Source organism: Poecilia reticulata, linkage group LG23 (genome assembly GCF_000633615.1).
Source record: "Poecilia reticulata strain Guanapo linkage group LG23, Guppy_female_1.0+MT, whole genome shotgun sequence".
NCBI classification, from domain to species: domain Eukaryota; kingdom Metazoa; phylum Chordata; class Actinopteri; order Cyprinodontiformes; family Poeciliidae; genus Poecilia; species Poecilia reticulata.
Window position 1 is genome coordinate 9,045,936 of NC_024353.1, and position 19,153 is coordinate 9,065,088.

Here is a 19,153-nt window from a genome sequence, read left to right on the forward strand (position 1 = left end):
GTCTTGTTTATTTAATATTTGCAGAGGAATACTTTTCTTTTAGCTTCATACTCTACTTTAAGTTGAATTGACATACTGTTAAAATTTTCATACTCAGATCTCACAGCGTACATCAAACACTTATTGGCTTTTAACAGCTCAGCTAACACCTCCGAAAAGTGAACTCTGAGTTTGAAGGGCACGACCTGAAACCCTATTATTTATTTCACATGACTGCCAAGTAAGAGGAAAAATTGTTTTTGAAACAGCCAGTCGGTATCGAGTGTTTGTTGCATGAACTTGCGGAATCAGGGGCATCACACTGTTGGGTTTAGTGCTGTGCCTTCTGTCTAATTGCTTAAAGGCCCTTGAAATCCTCAGATGTGGCTGTTTTTGTCAAGACAACACCCCTTTGATCCCTACATGAACACTCTTAATTAGGTTGTAGCCCCCATTCTGTTAATGCTAGACTTCAGTAATGTGGGGCTCTGAAGTTTTATGCCTAACTTGTTTGGCCAAATTTTCAGTTTTTAGTGGATTGAAAACTAGAATAAACAAGGAATTTTTCAAAATGTTGGAGGAGATGCAGAAAATGACACACTGTAAATGGAAAAAAGATCAAATCAAACCCTTAGCAAAAAAAAAAAAAAAAATTATATAAATTATTTTCAATTTTACAGTACATTATAAGCCTGGCGGGCCTCCAGGCTTTACTAGCACCCCCACTAGGCAAAGAGTTGTTTAATTTTCACCGGAACGTAACCACTTCCTGTCTTATCGGTCTACGCGCCAACTCCAGCAAATAAAGTGACAAGTCACGGATAAAAGACCAAAAACAATTTGGACACTTAAATTAGGATGAAATAAATATTTTTAAACTCAAAAAAACACAGTAGGATGCTGGATGACTGTCCCAGCGCCCCCACCACTGGGCGTAACATGTTTTCTAGGGGAAATCTTGGTTTGTACCATATTGTGGTGTCAGATATATGCAGTATTAATCTTTACACGCTGAGACACAAGGCTTAGTGCGAAGGACAATGCAAATGTTGTCCGTAGAGTATTGCGTCCTGTTTGTGAGCTGCTTCCAGGTGTATCTGTCAGGGATTTGCCACTCAAAAGCTGATGTGCTTGCGTCTCTCCAGACGCTGCTGGTAAACGATCTCTTTCCCACAGTCTACGGTTCATCGTGACATTTCATCCCGAGGCTGACTGTGCCTTTGGGCTCTCCTGTCTTTGTGTGTGTGTTTGTGTGCGCGGCGAAAGCACGTGTCCACCAATGCGGGGTTGCATTCAGCTGAGGGGAAATGTCAGAGCCCATCTGCGAAAGAACGATATCAACTGCAGCTGGTGGACAATACACACCTACACACAGGCACATATGTGGGCTTGCATGCTGCAGAGAAGAAAAAGAAAGCCCCAAGCAATGGCATGTCCCACAACCTGGCAGTTATGCACCGCAGTGGCACCAAGCATAAATAGTACGCAGGGAAAGAAGGCTGTAGCTGGAAACAGCAGTGAGACAGCTGGACTACGGACAACTGAGGACAAGGGAATGGAGAAAGGTCTTACTGATGCTAGGTAACGGAAAAGGTATGAGCTAAAGTGTTTGAGGAATATAGATTTTAATCTGTGAACTCTATGAAACAACAGAATCATCTCATATATGTAGTTTAGACAAAGGAAATACAAATTGACAGGTGATGAGGCTTGAGTTTTAGGAGTCGGTGTAGGTCGGTGTCCAGAAACTGCTTCTGTGTCTGAAGCAGTTTGCAATTGTCCACATCAATCCTAACTGAAAACTCACCATTCCATTAAAGCTACAGTATGTGACCTTTATAAAAATAATTTTTTATTGCATATTTGTTGCATGAGACAGATAATCTGTGAACAAATCATGCTCCTCTGCCTTCTTCCAGTGCTAACTAGAAACAATCAATCAACAGACCCTCAAGGATGATTGACATTGTCAATCATGCTTGTGTGCGCAGCACAGGAATGTGGTGAAGGAACTGGATCTTTATTATCTGTCTCATGCTATGCAGTCAAACATGGTGACAGTTTTAACAAATATTGAGACCTTCCTGAAATAATGGCCTATGTCATTATTTACCAAAAGCAATTTTTGGCAAAAACAAAAAGAGAAAAATTTCACTTTTGAAAAGATGCCCAACCTTCAATTCAGTTCTATCAAACTTTTAATTTCAGAGGACTCAAGTCTAAAACACCCGTTTCTGAAGCCGCCCTGCCTTTTCCCATCAGACATTTTCATTAAGCTCATGAAAATACTTAACAGAAGTCGTTATCAATGTTAAGGGAAAATAAAACTGACGTTTTTGGCTGCTTTCCCTTCAAATTTTAACATGAAAGTCTGTTATATCCAAATTAATGTCGAAGCTTTAAATAGCATATTACATGTTTTTTTGTGAATTGTATGATGTCTGTTTCATTCGTGGTGTTTAAAGGAGAATTAGGTGGCTCTGTGAACTATGCGCGCGCACACACACGTGGAGCGTACACCCACACAGGCACACACACATGCACGCACACAGACACAGGGCCAAGGTCTGGAAATGTCAGTCAGCATGCTATCTCATTATTTCTGCCTCTTGAAGTTTCATGAGTGCAGAGGAGCTATTTGAGACACAAATTCACTTCATCAAAAAAAAAAAAAAAAGGGGGAAGGAGGAAAAGAAAATGCAGGCTTTTTAAAATAGAGGGCTTGACAGATTTTAGTGTGGAGATACTCATCAAGGCAGCCAAACGGGTGGAATAATCTTATGAAAATCAGGCAAAGCAGCCAACTGGAAAGGAAGAGGCAAAGAGAGGTGAAAAAAACAGGACAGGAGGGGAAAGAGAAGTGCAAAAAAAAAAAAAAGAATGAGAAAGGAAAATAATGGTACTGAAGAAGGGACAGATGAGAGAGGAGGAGAAAATTAGCCAGGAGGAGCTGAGCTGTGAGCGTGTGGAGAGATGGTGGCTAATTACAAAGCACTGGGATTTATTTCTTTGCATTGTTTTTTTTTTTTTGTTTTTTTCTTTTTACACATCAGAGCATCCCCTCCTAATTCCTGCAAGGCGTCCTTCGGTTTTCCAGAACGTCTGCCTACCGCGGCAGGTCAGATTGTGCGGTTAATTATCCCGATAATGGATCCACTGTAAAAGGAGACATAGGAGGGGATTTTGGTGATTAAAGCAAATCTTCCAGTCTTAATGGCACTCAGTCGGGCCTTTTTCAAGCCGGCTTTTGTTTGACTTTGTTGCCTGACATGTCGGCGAAGAGATTACTCTGCACGTGTGTGCGTGTGCGCGTGTGTGTGTGTGTGTGTGTGTCTGGATATCCGCAGTGCAAACGTTGATGTGTGGTTCCCACCAGGCGAAGTCAAGTGCTGCACAGAGTGATATTAAATTGGTTAAGTAACGATGAACGCACATGCTTTTATTTCCAGTTCTAAAATTGGAGGATTTTGCCTATTTGCCCCACTGCTTTGTAAAACAAACAAAAAAAGAGAAAGCTGTTAATTTGGTTAAAAGGCAAACTCGCTTGTGAGAGCCATGATTTTTTTCTCTTGGGTGAATTAAATGTGCCCAATTTTTTCAAGAGTTGCATTTTTTGAAGAGTTGTGGAAGAGTTGAAAATAAGAAATCATCTTTAGCTATGAAACTTTGGTCAAAGTGATGGTGCCTAAGCTTATGTAAAGTAAGCATAAAGTCCACAGAAAGGTGCAATGTGAAACCACTAAATCGATTTCACAGTCGTACTCTTTTTGCTGCTTCTGAACTGATCGCTGGGGAGAGGAAAACGGACTCTGGCCAGTTCTCTGCAGCCATAATTTAGGATACTTTCACAGCGGTTGAAACTTAATTATAATCACCTCTGTGTCTACAAAAAGCTTTTAATGTTAACAGAGATTTAATATTCTCATTTCTTAAGTTGAAATAAAAGTGCAGGAGCGTTGTGGTTGGTTTTATTTGTGCCTCGGAAGATGCCGTTTAAACCTATAAAACGTATTTTTGGAGAGGCGACTGAAAGCAGCACTTAATAAATTAGAGTCTGCTAAAGTTAATACGAAATTGAAGATCTGGAGGAGTTCAAAGTGAGGTAAAAGAAAAATAATTCATTTAACCAATTCAAAATGCTTAGCACTCTTCCACAAAGCCCATTCAGTAGTATCTAATACTTTAAGAAGTGCTACCTATTTCTGGAATAAATTAGATTTTACCTTGTTTTCTACCTATCCTTCATTCAAAATACCCTTTTAAACACTATTTTCAAGCCAAAAGTATTATGTGGGATTGATGCCACAATCATTTCCCATCCTAGCCTCTCAAACACAAAGATGTGGCGCTTGCTAAACTTTAGAGTTACAAGACATCTTTTAGATTCAGCCTAAAATGCTCGAGTGTTTTCAAGCTAATTCACTCAGAGATGCACTCGTCGGTATAACTCAGCCTTAAAATAAACGGTGGTATAAACAACTGCAGATGAAGACTCGCACACAACTTGGGAGCTGGGAGCAAAATGTAAAAATATGCTAAATGTTATGTAGTAACTTTAATAAGACTAAGAATGTTAGACTGCCTCTTTGCACTTTCTGAAAACTATTTAACCTAAGCATTAGTCAGTTTCCTCTTTCAGCACAGGTCCGCTCAGGGTTTCTTTCCCGCCGGTGAGTCATACTTTTAATATATATATTTGTAGAAATGTATAAAATGTTTAACTTTAGGGTAGTGAATGGTGTTTTCAGTGACTGGTCACCATGATTTATAATAAGTTAAGAAAATAAGTGGGAAAAACATTAGGAGAAAAACAAGGACACTTTCTTAGCAGTAAGTTGTAAAAACCTTTATTTCCTTGTCTCAAATTATTTCTGCATGTTTTAATTCACATTCTTTCATAGAACCCTGATGAGGATGTCGCGTCCCAAGCGTCTGCCTGTTGGGGTAATTTCATTTACAACGGTTATCATCCAGAAGCTTTTCTGACCTGAATCGGTTATCTCAGCATCTTTTCTTGTTGCCCGCTATCCTTCATTTATCCCGTTAAGTCTCGTCTTTCCCCTGCCATCTCATGCACGCCTTAGAATTAGATGGAATTTATTAACCTGAGATGCTGGCTGTTGACGTGTGTGACCGTTATCAACCATTTGGTGGGAAGATAAATGTCCCAAGAAGGGCTTAATAATGTTCTCCCCCTCTTTGCTCGTATCTCCCGCTGATGAAACCACAGCCGGTACCTTCGCTTACACGTGCATGCAGATGCTTCGGACCTGTGTGTGTGTGTGTGTGTTTATGCATGTCCATGCTTCCCTACACCGGGCCTGTATGTGTGGGATGTATTTATTTGATATCTCCCTTGAATCTAATCCGTTTCAACATAAGCCAGTGCCCTCACACCAGCAGCACAGCAGTAATATGGTCAAATGGAAACAGATAGTGTCACTGAGAGCCAAGATGCTGCTGGGAGATGAGTTTAGTTAGTGATGCGAGACCAAATGTGACAGATAAGGCTCGCTTTCCTAACTCGCTTTTACACTTTCTGATTGCTTATATGGTAAATCAGTGATATTAGACTAGTCAACTGTTAGCGAAAAAAAAAGTATCCCCGGTCTTTACAGTTCCTTGGAAATTGAATTTTCAAAGCATCTAAGTGGATGCGTTTTCGATTACTGTGTTGGCTATAAAGTCTAAAGCAGTGGAAACTAACATTAATATGGAAGGGAATGTTAGAAATGCTTCGTCGCAAAATTTGTATTCTTAAAGGCATATTCAAGAAATGGTACATGGTTTCATCTACTTGACCAGTTTTCTGGATATATAATTATTAGCATTTAAAAAAAATAAGCTCAACTCAAGTCAAACACCATCTTGTATGAATGACTAAAAAGCATATGCAATTTTTGGGAACTACTTTTTATCAGTTGTTTGCATGTAGAAACCGACCAAGAGTCGTTGCATACGCTCCACCAAGCTCTGATGTCAACTCATAACACTATAGTCATCTGAAATGATTTTTTTGGGATGAAATAGAAACATCCTTTATTGACCGTCAGTGGAGAATTTCAAACGTGACGGCAGCAAAGTGACGGGCACGTGGAAACACATCTGTTCTATATCTTGAATAGATTGTATGCTAGGTGTTGCATTTGAGTGCATCCATTGTACCTTGTTTAGTTGTTGCTTTAATTATCCCTCTATTGTCATTTCCTTACAATAGCTTTTTTTTTTAATCTCTCTGCCACCTTTGCAACTGTTTACAATCAGTCCCTTTACATGTTTGCATACCAGCAATCACTGCCCTCATTACATATACAACACTACTCACTAAAAGTTAGGGACAGTTGGCTTCTGGGTGAAAATTAAGAGAAATGTGAAAAGTTAATGCCAGTGTGACATTATAACTTTAAAGTAGGACATTTTAGTAGAAACATGCATTTGTGATTTCCTCATTTTAAACAATGTATTGGAACAAAAGCCATGGGTATGTCATGGCAAAAAAATGTAATTGTCTCAATAACGTGTTGTGTGCTCTTGGGCATCAATTACAGTTTGACAACAACACCTCATGCTGTCCACAAGTCGACTCATTGTGTGCTGAGATCCCACTCTTCTCTCAGGGCGGCCCTCAGGTCATTGAGATTCTGGGGTACAGAGTAACAAGCCTCTGCCCAGTGTTTCTGTGAAAGTTTCATTGTTGTACGTCTTCTCTGTCTGTGACCAATCTTAGTAGTGATGACAAAGTTTTCAGGTCATGTCTAAATTCATAAAGCTAAGATTTTGTGTAGATCAGTGAAGTAGGTAGGAGGAAGTACCGAGAAATGTTTGCAGGAGTTTGGAGACCAAAAATAGGTCCCACCTTTCTCAGGGTCTGTCTGTGGCTGACAGTCTGTCTGTAAATCACCACAATGGTAAATGACTTACTGTGATGCAAACTAATTCAGAAAAGCAAAAATTATTCCAGCAATCTGACAGATGTTTCAATTTCTGCTCTGGTTCTCCAAAGCAGTCACCGTTCCTCTTTCTCCTAACATTTGGGTCGCGAGCATTGCCAACTTTATATTGGTGAGTTGTGCGGCCATTGTTGTAAATGATAGTTCTAGTAAACAGAAGCAGCTGAAAGTCTAATATTAGTTGAAAAGATGGCTAAAATAATAGCTTAAGATGCCAGTGATCGGGCTGAGATGGAATAAAAAGTTACTAATATAACATTTTCAAAGCTTTTTCTGCTAATATTTTCAAGTTTAGATCCAATGTCTTCCAAAAAATGCAAGGTTACCGAGAACAGCCTCTCAAAGTTGCATGAATAGATTTTTATTGTTCTCTCGCAAACATCAAATCACGCTGTGACAACGATTTTACAAATGTTCACTTCATAAAGATGTAAAGCGAAGATGTTAGACGGCTGACTTTAATCTGTGGAACAATTCATTACAGACAGCTCCCCCTGACCTTCTGCTAATGAGAAATTTTTGATTTGAGCGTTTGCAAGTTGGGCCCTGTTATTGTCAAAAACGCTACAATACCAGCAGGTCAAATCTCCATTAATCACTTCTCAGAGCAACTGGTATTACGTTGCGTCGACTTGAAATGTCTGCGCCGCGCTCCTTATTAAATCTCATCTGACGCAGTCGTGATAACTTATCTCTCAGCTGTCGCGGCTGATGGAGTCAGTTTGTAGGGCTCGATGTCAAAAATGACATTTGTAGCGCAGACGTGCAGACGATACCGCCTGTACACACGGCACTCATTCCCTCATTACTGATGTTTACCAGGCATTGCTATACATCTTCATCAGCTGAGGGTCACCCCTGCTGGATGGCAATTCACAAGCGAAGCAAAACCCGTTAGTGAAATGAATAAGTGACCTTGCTGACAGCTTTCATAATATGAATTCACAGCAACAGATTAAATAACCAAATGAAAGAAAAGAAAAAAGAAAAAAAAAACTCTTGAAAACGCTTTCGGACTTTGGGTTATTACACCTGACAAGCATCCCCCCCCTCTGTTTTCAGTGTTTCTTCTAGTGTTGTGTGCTCTTGCTTCCCTTTTCCATTTCTACAGACATGCGTTTCATCCCCTACCTCAGATGTCACTTATATTTGGTGGCGTAGCGCTCGTCATAGAGCCAAATTTACCTTGAATGTTGTTTTCATTTATGGTGGATGTGGATACCTTATATATCCCTAAGGAAATGTGGAAATAACAAGGGTTTTAATGTGTTTGGAAAGTTTAAAATTGCCGGGAATAGTGTGTGTAAGCTTAAAAATGAATAATATGTGGCCACTTCCTTGTTGTAGGCTGTGATTATGTCATCCTATCAAGTATGTTAAGATAATGCTTAATCAATTTAATGTCAGAAGACAAATGATTGGGTTTAATATGAAGATTACCCAAACAAAAAAAAAATCTTGGAGCACCTAACAGATCAACATCTCCTTATAGAGTTGTTAAAACCACCTTAAAAAGGATTTCTAAGTTGGATGTAGCATTGTGGCTAAAACAGCTATAACATTTAGCCTTCCCACTTAAAATATCTTTTTGTGTCTCTCTCTACCTGAAAATGAACAAGGCCTAAATTCCCTTTTCTTTTCAACATCTTCTTGTCTCTTACAAAGCACTAGAAGGACACAAGTTTTGTTAAGCTAATTCAGTAACACAGCACTGCCACTTCTGCTCAACTGGTTGAAGGCTAATGATTCTATTTTTTCCGCTCAAACTAGATGATGGTAATTTTGTTTCGTTGAAAATGCTTTGTACCAGTAGAGATTAAATGGCATGTGAGTAGGAAGAACAACAGTTTATCCCAGAGGCGTTCATGGTTCACAGCAATACAATTTTCAAACAGTTATTTCAACAAATTTGAGATTTAAGTGGAAGGATTGAATACAAAGCACATCTGAAAGACTAGTTGAGCACCCTACGTACATCTGGCATTTTTATTTTTTATTTTTCAAATTGAGTAATGCATGTAGGACAGGGTGGCACTCTAGGGCTGGTGTTACGGACCCCTGCTCTATCGGAAATTAATATGAGACCATTATGAACCCCATGGAGGCCCATTTCTCAGCCAATTTGCTAATCATGTACTGTAAATGTTGACTGTGATTACAAGCCGTTTGCCTAAAAGCATTTGGAACATGAACAGAGGTTATATTTAAGGATATTAAAGGATCCTGGGAAAAAACAAGCAATCTGAAGTCGACCCTTTGATTTGATGACCTAATCTGTAAAGCACAACAATGTTACTCTTCTAAACACAGGATTATCTTTAAGTAGGGCGTGTTTGCTCTGATGCCTTCAGTGCAGAAATGGGTTTGTCTCTCTGTGAGCAGCTAGCCTTAAGGCACCGCCAAGTAATTCAACCTCAAGTAGCATGTCAGCAAAATGCTCTCAACAATAATAATGCGTCATGTTGGTGTCAGTTTAAAGCTCTTTCCGTACTCTGCTGACACAATGCACTTGATACATGTATTATTCGGCCACGTAGTTTTTGAGAGGGTGTGCATATTTAACAGATTGATTGCGATATAGATATTGTTTATGGCGAAGAGATAATGGCTTTGAGTTTCACTCTTGCTAATCATTTGCATTCAGGCTGATGAAAGAAGTTGAAGGTGCCCTTAGATTGAATTTATAGGTAGTTAGGCGAAGACTATTCCCTTATACTGTGTAAGAAAGCCATCATGATGAAAGAGTTTAAAGTATACATGATGCATACTTCACCACAGAACAAACGGTACCTAGGAAAAGTTTACCCTTTGAAGGATTTCACATTACAACTTCTTACTTTCTTCAAAATGTTTGTGATAGATCACAAACAAAGGGCAGTGGAAACGCTCTAATTTTGAAAAAAAATTAATTTTTCGATAGGTTTTTGCGCTGGGATGAGATGGTGCTTCAGATGTATCATAATTAGAATATTTCACAAAACTGCAATAGAAACACTTGTTTCGCATCACACAAGTCATCATCACTAACCGGATATTACTACTGGCAGAAAAGAAGAAGACGACGGCAGGAAGTGTTCGGATGATGATGGCGCGCCATGTTGTTAATGACTAATAGCTTGTAGAAACTTAGTCATGTGCAATTTGAATTGCATTTCTAAATCTAATTGTGTTAGCAGAATGTCGTCAAAGTTTTGTGCACATTTGCAGTGGAAATGCCCCTATAGTTGTCTCTCCTTGCCTGTCTTGCCAATTTAGGTGACTGGTGATGCATAATGTTTTAAGTGAAGATTTATCAAAAATCCATACTTTTTCAAACTGAAATGTCTAAACATCAGTGGTATTTTTAAAATCTTCTAAGCAAAATACATTTACTGTAATTATCAACTAGTTGGATAGAAAAACAGCAAAAACCAGAGACTATAAAAAAGATGGCCGGATGGATAAATGCATGGTTGGATGATGGAAGTGCTTCGTGGATGTACGTGTGAAGACTTTTTCAAGGCGGACTAGTTGTCTTATTGCATTTTGTTCACCCTGCGTCGTCACTTAAGTCCTCGCCTCTTACTTAATGTCTTTTTTGTGTTTGTATTAAATATTTAAGCCATCCCATATACACAAGACTGTAGTCAAATATGTTTTCTTTAGAAACTTTCTTATTATCCCAAAAAGCACCTCATTATACCACATACAGTACATAATGACCCTTGAATTCACTTTCTCTAATGGGTTTTTGCCCTGCAGCCGTAATTTTCATGAACCCTGTTGAGCTTTTGTAGAGCAAAAATGATCATGTTTGTTTACAATGAAACCTCTGTGGGGAGCTTTAATGTCGCAGAACTTATGAGGAATTCTTTTCATACTTTGTGTTATCACCATTTGTTCTGTTGCGATGTGGTCTGAAGGTTACGTGATGTAATAGAGGCAAAGTTTTACTGTGAACTTGTAGTCTGACAACATTCCACATATTGCATTTCCCCCCCCACCCTTACATAAACACAATAATATTTTTTAAGTGTAATTGCCTCTCAGCTGGAGAAGGTATTTAAAGACTGTTGAAGAGCTTCTTTGAAATTGGGGTTTACTTTTTTATCTTTGGCCATATTAGGCAGTCTAGCTGTTTCGGTTAAATCCTTTCATGTTGCTTTTCAGCTTGATTTTTAGCCTTTAACAAATCAGCGGAGTCTGTTTTTTCCTTTGCTGTTGACCGTTTGGACTCAACAGTGTCTGATATTACTTACGGTTGTAGATATAAAATTAATTTTTTTGTACTATCAGTATTTCTTATGTACTGTGAACAGAAATTTCAAGAAGGTACCGTTTTTGGTAGATATAGTTTTTGCATCGGTTAGAATAGCAGTGGGGATTTATCCGTTTTTTGTTTCCAATGTACGTTTTTCTACAACTTTGACCTGCAAATACCAGCTTTAGCCAATTCAGATTTTTAGAACTATCATTTGAATTGAATTGAAAGCATTTGGGCAAGCCAGCTCCTGAAAAAGTGGCTTAAGAAGCATGAGATATTATTTTCACACATGGATTAGCCACTACAGAGTGCAAATCTCAACCCCATTGAGAATCTATGTGACGTTCTGGAGATGGATTTGCACAGTGGTCTAAACAATGCAGGGTTTTTTTTCTTACTTTTGAAATAAAAGGCGGTTATTCACCATTAAAAGACAAGAACGTGTTATCTAATGTACCCCAAGTCTTTTGTTGTGATTAAGGCAGACTTTTTTTTTTCCTGTTTCCTGTTGGTATCTTGACAGACTTTGACAAAGTAGAGATGATTTCAGGTTCCGTACAGTCTACCAGAATGTTATCTTTTCATTTCATGCACACTGCCTGCAGTGAGACAATGGCCGGCAGAATAAAGGCTTAGGGCCCAAACTCGTGGCAATCTCCAGACGGTTACAAAAGAAGCAGGCTGTGAAAGGAGCAGTGCGGTGCAACACTTCTGAATGTTTTATTGGATATGAAGAAAGGGGCACAACATTTTCACTGTTTCCTTTGCCATTTTATGGCTTTAAAAATCATTGGTTCCCTGCAAACACCAGCTGAACATATAAAAATAGGTTCAACAGGGTGGCTGTGGAATAAATTGTTTTCATGGAGGATTTTGAATGTGAGACTATTCCTCTGTATGAATTATTCATTTACTATTTTCTCACTTTATTTGACCACCAGACCTAAGGTCTCTATTAGTCCTGTGTGAAACAAGTATTTGTTAATGCTTAAGCAATAAATAAAACCCCTTTATACAGAACTTGGAAAAGGTCACAGATTTGTATAATTACTGCTCATAAATCTTTAGGTGTTTGTTGAAAGTCAACTTTCTTGGGGCTGAGAACTGCTGATATTATATAGGTTTGTTTGTTTTGTTTTCTCAGAAATGTAAAATGGAAGAATGAAAACTAGTGTTGAAATTACGGATTTAAACTTCTTGAAACGTATCATTTTTAACTACTGGTACTATCAAAAAAGATCCCGTTCAAACACTTACCAGTAACCTTTATGGGAGGACTTTGCATATTCTCTCTGTACCTGTTGCTTGGTTATGTTATTTCTGTGAAGAATTTTGAAGAAAACAGAGACCATAAACCCTCCTAAATACAATTTGTGACGGTTGATTTTATTTAACTGACTTTATTTACCTGAATCGGCTTTCTCCATGTTGTTTCTCCGTCTGGCTATTTTTCCCATTTCTCTTGCTGTCACTCCTCGTATTCCTCAATTGTCTCTTTACCTCATTGCTCTTCATCTCCTTTCTTCCTCGCTACTCCTCCACCTGGCATCCCTTTATTTCCTCCTACCCACTCATGTTTCCCGTTTTTCTCCACCTTTCCATCATCCCTCCAATGTTTTTGCATCAGTCTCCCTGAAGTCACCCTCCTTATCCTAATTGCTGCCTCTCCATGCAGACTTCCGCCTGTCATTTCTCTGTTGCTCCTTTAACCGGTCTTCCTCTGTCTCCTTCTGCAGCTGGGATTGTTCGAAAAAGGCAGTGGTGTGAGATGGTTCCGTGTTTGGAGGACGAAGGCTGTGACCTGTTAGTCAATAAATCTGGATGGACTTGTACACAGCCAGGAGGCCGAGTCAAAACCACCACGGTGAGTTCGGACGCACAAACCAGTTCTCACAAAAACATGAATTCCAATTGATCCGTTTTATGTATTTTACTTGAATAATAATAATAACTGAACAGTTCTTTTTCTTGCCAAACAAACTAGCAAGAGGTCATTTTTCAAATACAGCAGTCATTCGCTGCTTCCTAGTCGAAGTACTGAGTGCACACTCGCATACTTTGTAGCAGGTTTATATTTCCCAATATATTTCTGTGACGTATGGAAAATGTCTTACCGTAAATGTCCATAGCTGACCTGAAATGCCAATGAGAGCGTTAATCGTTGAGCAACAGTCGCAAATATTCCTCCCAAAGAATTTGCGTTCTCTCCTGCCATCTTTTTAAACCCCACAAACTCTATGCGCTTTCTTTACTTCCTCATCAGCGGCAATTAGTTTAAATTAGAGACTCTTAATGGTAATGATGGCAGCAGATGGGAAGCTGCAGCTTGTGTTGGTTAAAACTCCGCCCATCCATTCATCCACACCTTATATCCACTGAGCCGAGCCTCTTCCTCCTCCGTTCTTCACTTCTCTTCCTCCTCACCCTTCACAAACTTGCATCACACTCTGTCATTCCGCAGCTTCGTTATTACAGAGGTCCAAACTGTCACTTGTCTGTCTGTCTGTACTATTTATTTAGGAAATCTCTTTAAATCTGACTTGGTAACAAAAACCACAGCAAGCAGCTGCTTTTTATGCATTTGTCAACGGGGCATCATTAATGCATCTGCCATGATTTGGTAATCATCAGTGTTTATGTCTTTCTGCTGATATGCACACAAACACACACACACACACATGCACACACGCTCCAACATGCACATTAGCACAGAAGACTTGATATGTTAAACATAGGAGCCAACTAAAATCCCGTAGATTAATATAAATTGCAGTGTTGAGCAATGACACAAAACAGAAAATGAGCCTGCCTGTGGAGGCTGGTAACAAGCAATACATGTTGCCTACAATGTAGTTTAGTATCAGAGCTCTCACACCCATCTCATACGTGGCTGGCCAAGTTTCCCCAGGGGCGTCTTGAGTCATTTACACATTCACAAGGTGTGGATTCTTTTTTAAAACAGCCCTAAAAAGTTTCAGAAAATTGTCCCCAAACTTGATTACTTGAGGGTGTTGATTTCCGTTACTGTGTAGTAAACCCACTCTCCCCCAGCATCAGCTGTCAACAGGTATGACAGAGGAAGTGTGCTGACAAAAGTGAGCTGTTGTCTGGCTTACCTAGCTATAAATATATATTTTAGTTTTCAGCTTGTTTTCCTGTAAAGCTGTGAGCTTCTGTGTTGTAAATGTTTGTCATGGAGTTGACTGTGAACCCTGTAGTGGAATTAAACCATGTCTAAATTGTAGCTGGAGGGACTGATTCTCAACTTGTGATATATTTTTATAAAATATAAAACCTGTCTTGTATGTAATCACTGATTATATTTAAATATGCATTTAAACTAAATCAAAATTATAATCGGTGTTGGTGTGTGCAGAGGATTATAAGCAAGAAAAGTCGTAAAAAAGACAAAGAATGGCTCTCGCTAACTGAGACTCCAGCCCTGTAGTTGAAGAGAAAGGGTCGTCCATGAACGTCATATCACTACCCCACAGTCTGACCCCACATAAGCTGAAGATAATAACAAACAATGTTTTCTTTCTTCTCGAAGAATTTAGTTAATTTAGTTTAGGTGTTACAGCTACTAAATGCAGTTAGTTGGCGCGGCGCATAGCACTGCTCATACCCACCTGGTCACCTTCACAGTGCTCTCAGTACAGCTGCAATATCTGGGTGCCTGTGACCTGCTACGTATAATAATTATGTTTTATAAACAATAAAAATTCTGAACTCACCCCATTAGAAACTGAGGAATGTTCCTGCAGGTATAAGTGCTTCCCAAGTGGTCATGGCATTATTTCTTTACACCAGCAGCTTTCTAGTGGATCTTGTCATATTAGAACACAAAGTTTAGCATTTAAAAATCTCAGAAACTGCTATTTAAAGTATGTGTTAGTTTATCCAACAAGTGTATTTTGGGAAAAAAAAGAAAAATCTCTATTTCCTTGGAAATGTATATATATATATATATATATTTTCTCCTTTTCTTTAGCGATTTGTTCCTGGTGTTGCCATGGTGCATCTGTATGCACAACTTAACGTGTGTGTGTTAACAGTGTGGATTGTGCAAAAGATGGGATCAAATGGATCAAATGCATGTGTGCTGTGCACTGATTGCTCCAAGTATGCGAGTGTAGGGTTTGCATATTCATGACATGTATCTCCGCTTTACAGCAGAGAGGGGCCCTGTAAGCTTTGCCCTACATGCGCACTTCACATCCCGCTCGAGGTGTCAGTCAGTGTAACTCTCAGCCGCTTACGCTGACAATATGCAGAAAGTGACAGGTATTGCTTGCTTGCTTCATTGGCTACTTTAAACTTGGTGACAGCTAGTCAAATGGCTGGACAGCTAGGAGCACTCATCTGTTCCACAGGCTGTGTGTGTGTGTGTTTGCCTGCGCGGGTGCGTGTGTGTGCGTGTATGTGTGTGTGTGTGTGTGTGTGTGTGTGCATGGGTGTGTGCATGTGATGGGGGAGTGTAAATGTGTGTAAGCAGCTCTCACTGTCAAGGAGTCTCTGAACTGGTTATATTATAAATATGCATTAGAACATAATGTATTATGTAACATAACATATATTAGAGTTATGTTCTCATTCAGTTGGTTGCAAAGTTAATAAATTTTTTTATGGTCTGAAAACCTTGAGTTAAAAATATCGTGGTTCTACAGTATACAGTATTCTACAGTAGAATATAAAATAAAATAAAATTCATACCATGATCTGTTCCGTGATCTGAAGCTGCTCATTCTTTTTGTTTTCACATTTTAATTGCAACTAAAATTATTAGTGTGGAAAAACTGTAAAATTGTTTTCTATGTTAAATAATGTTTTATATATATATATATATATAAGAAAAACATGAGGGGAAATTACAACTAGCATGGACTACTGTGAAATTCTCATACTATTTAAATTTTGACTGAAAATGTCCAGTTATTCTAAGATTTTGGTATTTACATAAAATAGAAATAAACATTTAGTATGAACTTTAATTTAAATGAGAAAGCAACAATTTTTCCCACTGTAGCATTATACATTGATTATTCTTATGGTTACATTAATCTTATCTAACCATTTTGAGGTGGTGCCAGTTTACAGAGGTAATAAAGATACACACACAAACACACACACGCGCACACACACACGGACTTAAGGGCCATTTAGAGTCTACATAAACCAGCATGCATATTTTTGACCTGTTGGCGGAAGCCAGAGAATGTGTGAATGCATGAGGGGAAGATGTAATTGAAACCTAGGATGCAACAATCCTAACTGTGCCATGTAATTTATTTCATTTAGTCGACCTTATTTAGAGTGAACAGTGGACCATGTGTAGTTTTGACACCAATTACTGTCAGCTGTTTTCGCAATCAGAAATATTTCTAAGCCGACAAATGTATCTTTCTTTTATGTCCTGGAAAAGTGTAGTAGCTTTTTATCGGTCGGCCAACCAACAGTGCGAAGGAACAGGCGAGGAAGGGGGCAACGCTTTTCCTGATCTTGTTAGTCGAAGAAAACTCTGGCCACCTCAACGTCCAACATCTCATTAAAAGTGTGTCGACCCGTAGGGACAGTGGGAAGGAAACTCACAGGGGTTTGAATTTGTAAAACCTGGCGTAGCTTGATACCAGGAAGTACTCAATGCCTGACTTTGAAGCATAACAAGCTTAGATTGTTCCTTCTTCATCTGTTTTGGTTGCCAGCCCACAGTCATAGCTTTCCAATTGTAGTTCAATAAGTATATTACCTTAATAAGGGGCAGGTAATGGGTGGTGCTCCTTTATATTGTTTGTCTGTTTCTGTCATGATTACAAACATTTCCCCAAAAGGTAAATCTCAAATGCTTGTAATAAAACCTTAAAAATGTCTGAATTAGTTATTAGATAACATAGATTCCTTACATTTTTTTAACTTAGACTTCATGTGAGGGTTTTACTCAAGGCTCTTCACTTTTCCTCACTTGAACCTTCGAAAGAATAGCCCCTTCTCTGAGGGCTTTCAAACCGGAACCAAAGCCTACTGCCCGTCTTATTTAGGAATAACTCCCGGCTGTTTGCGGTCCACTGAGCATGTCCGACCTGTCCGTCAGGTGTTTCGGCAAAGAAACATCAGTGCTGACAAACAGACACATCCCGTGGGGTATTTGACTAAGCCGAGTTAATTTGACTCAGCCCCATAACCCCATAAAGAGCTATTCTGGACAAATGTCAGGAAGTACTGTGTGTGTGTATATATACGTGTATTTGTTTATATTACCCTAGTATGGCTCTTTTGTGAGATTTCACTAAGTTGCAGAAGACCTATATGTGCATCATGGGGACTAAAACTTGGTAATAATGATGAGGTTTAAAGCAGTCTTTCTCAAACTGTTGGTCTGTGGGCGCCCCCTAGTCGTCCACAATGTACTGCGTGTATACAATAGTTTGTTTGAGACTCTGTGCTTACCAACAGATTGTGTTTAAAAATAATAATGGAGCTTAAGATCGGGCCATTAAAATGAAGAGCCTGTGGAGAGAAAACAGTGCCAGGATTATTTTTATGATTGGAGCAATCCATGTCTGGAGGGATATTTTTCAGTTTCTTGGGGTTTACTGCGAAACTTGTGACTTTAGGATACAATTACCACACACTGCACACCACCAGGACACAGATCTAGGTCTGAGTCTGCCCAGCTTGGGGCTGCACTGATGCAGCTGGGCTGATGGTGACGAGGCGGTGAGCAGCGGTGCGCCCCACGCTGACCAACTGCATTTGTACAACACCTAAAATAAATTATTTACGTTGAGCTGAAAGAAAGCAAAATTAAGAATCCACACTTTAGACTTGTTCATAGTAATGTCATGGCTAGTCACATTTACAAAACCTCACCACACTTCTCATTAGGATGAACTAAGAAGACAATAAGTGTGTTGAGACTAATATTTTTAATTCATCTTGCATATGTTAAGATGCTGTGCTTTTGCGGGGGCAATTTCAAGTTAGGTGGTCTGTGAGTGTTTGTTAAATGGTCCTCAGCCTGGAAAAGTTTGACCAACACTGTTTTAGAGGTGTGGTATGAGATTATGGTCAGGTGTAAGGTTAGGTTTATGTAGTAACTAAAATCAATTAAAGTCAATAGGAAGTCCTAATATGGTTAGATATATAATTGTGTGAGTCTGTGTGTGTTTATTGGTCAATTTTCTGTGACGTGTTGAACAGGAGGCAGTTGTTCTTTATGCCTCTTAGCCTGCTAACCTCTTCTTCTCTAAGCTGGATTTGAGTTGCAAGACAGATTAGATATATGTGCCTGTCCTCCCTCAACCTACAGAATGTCACTCTGCAGCTTTTGTTTTGTGTTTCAGGATAAAAATAACTTCCCCTCAAACTTGCTTTCTCCTCACTTGACTCCTTTTGATTTTCTTCCCCCTCCTCCAACTCTTTTTTTTCTTCTTCTCACCTGTCTGTACTTCTGCCGTTTCCCTCGTGATGCATTTATCTTGTGCTGACCCTGCTTTGAGGAGCACACAGCTATGGCTGTCAATAAAGAAACGCCGTATAGATTTCTCCAAGGCCAGCTCCAGATGAATCATAGAAAGATTGATGTATGCATGTCTTATAGCTGACTGAGGTTTGGAATGAGGTTACGTTCAGTAGTGGGACTCAATGACTGCAGCCTTGAAAGGGCAACACCCACCAAGAACATCATTTGTAGCCCTCTGATAACTTTCTATTTTAAATAACTGAGCATGCAGTAACAAAAGTAGCTCAGATTAATGCATGTGGTAACAATAACAAATGTCTTGGAGCACATTTTGAGCTAAATAATAAAATACAAAGAGACACAAATGTATTTTGTCACAACAGCCAGAGAATATTCCACGTTTATGTTTTTGACATTTTAAATCTGGCATTAAAAAAAGAAAACATACCACTAGAATTTGATTTCAGCTTTATTGAGCATTATTTAGCATGGAGGATAGACTTATATATATATATATATAAT

At 39.1% G+C, this 19,153-nt stretch overlaps 1 protein-coding gene across 5 annotated transcripts in view; it reads left to right on the forward strand.

Annotated features, from left to right (window-relative positions):
- tafa5a (TAFA chemokine like family member 5a) overlaps positions 1-19,153 on the forward strand; it is a 160,106-nt gene that overhangs the window by 126,240 nt on the left and 14,713 nt on the right. For all 5 annotated transcript variants that reach the window (XM_008401147.2, XM_008401148.2, XM_008401146.2 and 2 more), the window contains exon 3: positions 12,909-13,036. In XM_008401147.2, coding sequence (XP_008399369.1) covers positions 12,909-13,036 — 128 coding nt within the window. The remainder of the gene's footprint in view (positions 1-12,908; positions 13,037-19,153) is intronic.